The sequence below is a fragment of the Salvelinus sp. IW2-2015 genome, linkage group LG4q.1:29 (assembly GCF_002910315.2).
Source record: "Salvelinus sp. IW2-2015 linkage group LG4q.1:29, ASM291031v2, whole genome shotgun sequence".
NCBI classification, from domain to species: domain Eukaryota; kingdom Metazoa; phylum Chordata; class Actinopteri; order Salmoniformes; family Salmonidae; genus Salvelinus; species Salvelinus sp. IW2-2015.
In genome coordinates, this window is record NC_036842.1 from 26,982,686 (window position 1) to 26,990,063 (window position 7,378).

Genomic DNA, 7,378 nt, shown 5'->3' on the forward strand with positions numbered 1-7,378 from the left:
CCTGCTTCTAAAAATGGCTCATCAAGATAATGTGTTATTGGTTTGTTTGATGTGCGATGTGGTTTAATACTCCAAATCAATGTACGAATAATTTAAAGTATTAATACATTCTAATCTAAATGTAAGCATGAACTGGAGAGATTTCTCTTCAAGATATGGAATGACTTTGATATTACAGTGCTATTTGAGGGAACTCAAGTCTCAAGAACTCAAATCTTATTAAAATCATATTAAAGTCAATATCAATGTAAGGATATTTCAGTGTAATGGTGAACTGGAGTGGCTTTTCTTGTTAGGTTGAGACGTGACTGATGCCGATATCGTCCACTTCTCTTCATTGTGTCCCCCCCACCATCCTCCTAGCATTCTTCCTGACAACAAGCCCTGTTTAGTTCTGTATAATTGAACTGATTAGAAAATTAAACGAATTATCAGCTCCAATGAGTGCTTTATCATGCGGCTCAGTTTTATTACAAAAAAATTGTTTGATACAAATAAATATAGATAACAGCAATGAACATGTATTTAACATACTCTATTGAACACTTGCCTCCGGCCACAGTCCCAAAACGACACACATCGTCTCCCAAAATAAATAGAAAGAAACATTCAGTTTTTCAACACCCTTCCTTGTAAAGAACGTGAACCAAAACACCCTGCTAACACCCTCACTGGTCTGTTTTCACTGGCATTCATAGAATCAAACCAATAGCAGAACTGCCCACAAACACAAAATAACACTTTATTAAGCTTGAGCGCCAGCCACAATTCATTTAACATATAGTGAAGAAAAAAAACGAATGAGGTAAAAAATAAATCAATCTCTTTAAATTCAAAAAGGAGTACAGAACAGAACGTTATGGCAATCCTCAGGATTTTTTTTCTGTAATCAGTATCATGGTAGATTTGGCAGCCAGTGATGGGTGGTACCCATTAGCTAGGTGGTAGATAGAGAGATAGATAGAGAGAGCTCAGCCAGTGAAGCAGAAATCCTCCACACTGTTCACCTTGATCCTCTGCAGCTCCTGCCGGTCCAGTAGCCGGTACTGGAACGCCACCCGGTTGACAAACCTACCGCTGGACACCATTCTCACCACAGTGTTGTCACAACCTATCTTCATCTGGGCTGAAGGATGAGGAAAGGAGAAAGAGAGAAAAAAACTGGCAGACATGAATAACAGGTTGGAGAGTGTGTCAGCAAAAATAAGACTTTCCATTCAACAATGGATCATAAAGATTTACTCTTAGGCTGCGTTTAGACAGGCAACCCTATTCTGATCTTTTTTCAGTAATTGGTCTTTTGACCAATTAGATCTGAAAAAGATCTGATGTGAAAAGATCTGATGTGATTGGTCAAAAGACCAATTAGTGGGGAAAAATATCAGAATTGGGCTGCCTATGTAGGCTTAGATATACAGTATTAGGATATTGATTGTGTGGGTAGTAGAGATCTACTATAGTCAGCATGGTGATGGTGTGGGTAGTAAAGATCTACTCTAGTTCAGCATGGCTGATGGTGTGGGTAGTAGAGATCATTCTAGTCAACATGGTGGATGGTATGGGTGGTAAAGATTACTCTAGTCAGCATGGTGATGGTGTGGGTGGTAAAGATCTACTCTAGTCACATGGTGATGGTGTGGTAGTAGAGATCTACTCTAGTCCCATGGTGATGGTGGGTGGTAAAGATCTACTCTAGTCAGCATGGTGATGGTGTGGGTGGTAAAGATCTACTCTAGTCAACATGGTGATGGTGGGTAGTAAAGATCTACTCTAGTCAACATGGTGATGGTGTGGGTGTAAAGATCTACTCTAGTCAGCATGGTGATGTGTGGTAGTAGAGATCTACTCTAGTCAACATGGTGATGGTATGGGTAGTAAAGATCTACTCTAGTCACATGGTGATGGTGTGGGTGGTAAAGATCTACTCTAGTCAGCATGGTGATGGTGTGGGTGTAAGATCTACTCTAGTCAACATGGTGATGGTGTGGGTGAAGAATTACTCTAGTCACATGATGGTATGGGTGGAAAGATCTACTCTAGTCGCATGGTGATGGTGTGGGTATAGAGATCTACTCTAGTCAACATGGTATGGTATGGTGCGTAAAAGATCTACTCTAGTCAGCATGGTGATGGTGTGGGTAGAGATCTACTCTAGTCAACATGGTGATGGTGTGGGTGGTAAATACTCTAGTCAACATGGTATGGTATGGTGGTAAAGATCTACTCTAGTCAACATGGTGATGGTTGGGTTAGTAGAGATCTACTCTAGTCAACATGGTGATGGTGTGGGTAGTAAAGATATAGACTAGTCAGCATGGTGATGGTGTGGTAGTAGAGATATAGTCTAGTCAGCATGTGATGGTGTGGGTGGTAAAGATCTACTCTAGTCAGCATGGTGATGGTGTGGGTAGTAAGATCTACTTTAGTCAACATGGTGATGTGGTGGGTGGTAAAGATCTACTCAGCATGGTGATGGTGTGGGGTAGTAGAGATCTACTATAGTCAGCATGGTGATGGTGTGGGTGGTAAAGATCTACTCTAGTCAACATGGTGATGGTTGGGTGGTAAAGATCTACTCTAGTCAACATGGTGAGTGTGTGGGTAGTAGAGATCTACTCTTTAGCAACATGGTGATGGTGTGGGTAGTAAAGATATACTAGTCAGCATGGTGATGGTGTGGGTAGTAGAGATTAGTCTAGTCAGATGGTGATGGTGGGTAGTAAAGATCTATCTATCAACATGGTGATGGTGTGGGTGGTAAAGATCTACTCTAGTCAGCATGGTGATGGTGTGGGTGTAAAGATCTACTCTAGTCAACACGGTGATGGTGGGAGTTTATATCTACTCTAGTAGCATGTGATGGGTGGGTGTAAGATCTACTCTAGTCAGCATGGTGATGTATGTGGTGTAAAATCTACTCTTCGCATCGGTGATGGTTGTAGTAAAGATCTACTCTAGTCACATGGTGATGGTGTGGGTTGGTAAAGATCTACTCTAGTCAAGCAGGTGATGGTGGGTGGTAAAGATCTACTCTAGTTCAGCTGGTGATGGTGCGGGTGGTAAAGATCTACTCTAGGCAGCATGGTGATGGTGTGGGTGGTAAAAATCTACTCTAGTCAGCATTGGTGATGTGTGGGTAGTAAAGATCTACTTAGTCAGCATGGTGATGTGTGGGTGGTAAAGATATACTCTAGTCAACATGGTGATGGTGTGGGTAGTAAAGATCTACTCTAGTCAACATGTGATGGTGGGTGGTAAAGATCTACTCTAGTCGCATGGTGATGGTTGGGTAGTAGAGATCTACTATAGTCAGCATGGTGATGGTGTGGGTGGTAAAGATCTACTCTAGTCAACATGGTGATGGTATGGGTGGTAAAGATCTACTCTAGTCAACATGGTGATGGTGTGGGTAGTAGAGATCTACTCTAGGCAACATGGTGATGGTGTGGGTATAGTAAAGATATTAGACTAGTTAGATGTGATGTGTGGGTAGTAGAGATATAGTCTAGTCAGCATGGTGATGGTGTGGGTAGTAAAGATCTACTCTAGTCAGCATGGTGATGGTGTGGTAGTAAGATCTACTCTAGTCAGCATGGTGATGGTGTGGGTTATGTAGAGATCTACTAAGTCAGCATGGTGATGTGTGGGTAGTAAAGATCTACTTCTAGTCACAATGGTGATGGTGTGGGTGGTAAAGATCTACTCTAGTCAGCATGGTGATGTGTGGGTGAGTAAGATCTACTCTAGTCAGCATGGTGATGGTGTGGTTAGTAGAGATCTACTCTAGTCACATGGTGATGGATGGGTTGGTAAAGATCTACTCTAGTCAGCATGGTGATGGGTGTGGGTGGTAAAAATCTACTCTGGTCAGCCATGGTATGGTGTGGGTAGTAAAGATCTACTCTAGTCAGCATGGTGATGGTGCGGGTGGTAAAGATCTACTTTAGTCAGCATGGTGATGGTGTGGGTGGTAAAGATCTACTCTAGTCAACATGGTGATGGTGGTGGTGATGCTGATGGTGTGGATGATGGTGTTAGTGATGGTGTGGATGTGGGTGCTGCTCACCGGGGCCGTTGAAGTTGTAGCAGAGGTCAGCTACTGGGAACATCTTAGACGGGTCCATCCCGTTCCCTCCCAGCAGCTCCACAAAGTCCCCTGCTCCAGCACAGCCTGGCATGGACTTCTAGAGAGAAAGCGACCAGCTCAATGGATTAACAAGCATTTTTACTTCCCTTCATACCCTTCTTTTTTCTGTCTTTACACATATCCCAACACACTCTTCTCTGATGACTCAAAGCATCCCCTCATCATCCCTGGGAGCTAACACAAGTCTTTAGGTCTTTGGCAGGGAAGTTCACTAAACCACATCCCCTACAACTGCTAAGCCCCCTTTACTCAAATCTGGACCTTGAAGCCAGAAGCACTGCTGTTTTCTTTATTCATACCCTCTAATCAGGAACTGTTTGATTTAGACCTGTGATGCATGGTGAGTGGAATCTCTGGCCAATCAGTGAGTGGCATTAATCAACCAAATAACAGTGCTGCAGACCTCCAGACTCAGATGTGAGTAGCTCTGTTCTATGTGGTGATGTCCCTGCTCAGGGCTCACCTTGATGGGGAAGTCGTTGAGGTGTCCCAGGCTGAGCTCAGCGATCTTGATCTCCACGGGGTAGATGATGGAGAAGCTGCAGTTCCTGTGCTGCTGGGGTATCACCATGGTGAAGCTGCCCTCTGGTGTCTGGGAGATGATATTACAGGCTGGGGGGGAGGTGGGCAAGGGGGGGGGTATGAGTGTCTGTAGACTTTCCATACATGTTGATCTTCATATAGCACAGCATTTATCAATTTACAGTACTTGTGTAAAATTGCTTAGTAAACAAATGCAAAACACACACACACACACAGAAACACGTACGACTTAGAAGTAGGCAGCTTTGTGCTTGGTACATATGCCAGCTAGAGAACACACACTGCTAGGTGCTTGAAATTCCTTCACTCTCTGTACCATAACAGGTACCCTATCATTTAAGCGTGTTTAGCCAGTAACCTAAAGGTCGCTGGTTTGAATCCCTGAGCCGACTAGGTGAAAAATCTGCCGATGTGTCCTTGAGCAAGGCACTTAACCTTTATTGCTCCTGTAAGTCGCTCTGGATGAGAGCATCTGCTAAATGACTAAAATGTAGTAATACATCCCTGCTGCGCACCCTTGATCTTAATACTTAGTTGAGCTTCTACACCTGCATTGCTTGCTGTTTGGGGTTTTAGGCTGGGTTTCTATACAGCACTTTGAGATATCAGCTGATGTAAGAAGGGCTATATAAACACATTTGATTTGATTTGATACACATGCTTAGCCACAACTTACTCTGAAATCTCTCACTAACATGACCCAGCGACAATAATATTATTACAGACAGTATTGGCATGCATCACTACCCTCACATTATAAGACTTTTGTACAACCTAAAGTGTTACTAAAGCATTAACACACTACCCTGGCATTATAGCGTGTGATAAAGCATTAAAACAGTACATTGGCATCCTGCCCAATGTTAGCACACTTAATGGACGAGGAACTCTGCCAGACAGGCATTAGGTTCTATCATCAATGATAGCTGTTAAAGTACTCCAGCACACACATTTAACTCAACATGTTTATCTATTCATCGAGTCACTATTGTCGGACACTATATTCGGACACTAAGTATATAAGTAAAATCCTCAAGGCCATTAACAGTAAGACTGGCCATCAGGCTGGTGCAGGTTTCTACTCACGGAAAGGGTTGATGGGTTTCCTGACAGTCAGCGTGAAGGAGCTGCCGACGGTGTGAACACGGAAGAACAGCATTGCAACGTTCTGAGATGACCGTACGGTTCTCCTGACAGTCCCGGAGTCGCAGTAGTCTACGTAGCGTTCCATCAGCGGCAGGGCGTGATCCTGGGAACTAGGGAACTTCTCTCCCTTCATCACCCAGCCGTCAAACACCTGGAAGAGGAGAGGGGAGAGGGGAGAGGGGAGAGGGGAGAGGGGAGGGAGAGGGGAGAGAGGGGAGAGGGGAGAGAGAATGTAGACTTAATCAAAACCATTAATCAAAACCAGTTATCTCTGTAAGGAAAAGGGCCAGGGATTCGCAATAAAATGCAGTTGAACGACCTGTGCACTGTGATTGACTTTTAAAAGGCTTTTTTCGCGTTTAAGCTGGTTGTACTTAATCAGAAGAGACTCTCTGTTATGTCAGTCTGTGTTTAATCCAGGGTGGGACTTAACTGTAACCTTAGCAACGGATTTACAAGAGTAAAGTAACGAAAACAACAACAGGAAAATACTCTATTTTCCCCCTGGTGACGGCATCTGCTAAGTGGCTACTATATTTGTTAGGTGGTAGGCTATTTACAAGTCTGTAATCATCTTACTACTAAAAACAAGTGTGCCCCAGGTGGGGGTGTGGTAGGCGAAGGGATTAGCCCTGGCCTTGGGTGCGTCTCGCTGGGGAAGAGGACTACTCGAGACCTGGGCACAAATTACAACAACCAGAACTGCCAGAAGTTTAATTCGCGTCAATGGTTCCGAGAAAGCCCCCTCTATCCCTGGAGCCTGGTGGTGCTGAATGTCAAGATAAGGTGACGGTGGGAGTTGGGTATTTGGGACGTACAGTATGTGGGTGTGAAAGAGCTGTGTGTGTGTGTGTGTGGTGTGTGGTGTGTGTGTGTGTGTGTGTGTGTGTGTGTGTGTGTGTGTGTGTGTGTGTGTGTGTGTGTGTGTGTGTGTGTGGTTACCTTGATGAAGTCTCCACCTCTGCAGTCGATGTCAACGCTATCATACTCCACATTGATGACCTGGTTGGGCTCAGCGATGAAGAAAGCAGCACAGCTGAGATGAGGCCGGTCTGCTGTAAAGGTGAACTGACCCTCTGCTGCCACCATGTCCAGACACCCTGAGAGAGGGAGAGAAGGAGGAACGCATGAAGAAGGGAAGGAATGGGTTAGAGAAGGATAGAGAGAAAGAGGAGCGATAGAGGGAAGAGATAGAGAAGAGGGCGAGAAGGAGAGAGATGGGTGTGGGGGTAACAGAGAGAGGAGGAAAAGAGAGTGGGGTACAGAGACAGAAAGAAAGATGACATTAAAAGGGAGAGAGAAATGGAGACAGGGTTAACATTACATTCTGTGCACAGTGGCGGTTCACATTATGAAGTATTTCTGACAAATTTAATCAATTAATATGCATTTCTAAATAATCAAGTAGTATTCATCAATCTGCACATTTGGTCATGAAAGCCATAAACAGATTATAATTCAGTAAATTAAAATCCCACATGTATTATTTTAGATTATTAATTATTCTCAGAATTCCATTCCATACACATATGAAAAACACAT

The 7,378-nt window shown here is 43.8% G+C and overlaps 1 protein-coding gene across 2 annotated transcripts in view; it reads right to left on the reverse strand.

Moving 5' to 3' along the window:
* Nucleotides 1-436: 436 nt before the first annotated feature.
* crhbp (corticotropin releasing hormone binding protein) overlaps nucleotides 437-7,378 on the reverse strand; it is a 7,730-nt gene continuing 788 nt past the window's right edge. The window contains exons 3-7 of one of the 2 annotated variants that reach the window (XM_070442565.1): nucleotides 6,779-6,936; nucleotides 5,777-5,987; nucleotides 4,611-4,759; nucleotides 4,067-4,181; nucleotides 437-1,126 (exon numbers count right to left, since the gene is read on the reverse strand). In XM_070442565.1, coding sequence (XP_070298666.1) covers nucleotides 972-1,126; nucleotides 4,067-4,181; nucleotides 4,611-4,759; nucleotides 5,777-5,987; nucleotides 6,779-6,936 — 788 coding nt within the window. In that variant the 3' untranslated portion in view covers nucleotides 437-971. Of the gene's footprint in view, nucleotides 1,127-4,066; nucleotides 4,185-4,610; nucleotides 4,760-5,776; nucleotides 5,988-6,778; nucleotides 6,937-7,378 lie in introns of both variants that reach the window. The other variant, XM_023984267.2, reaches the window with a different exon arrangement.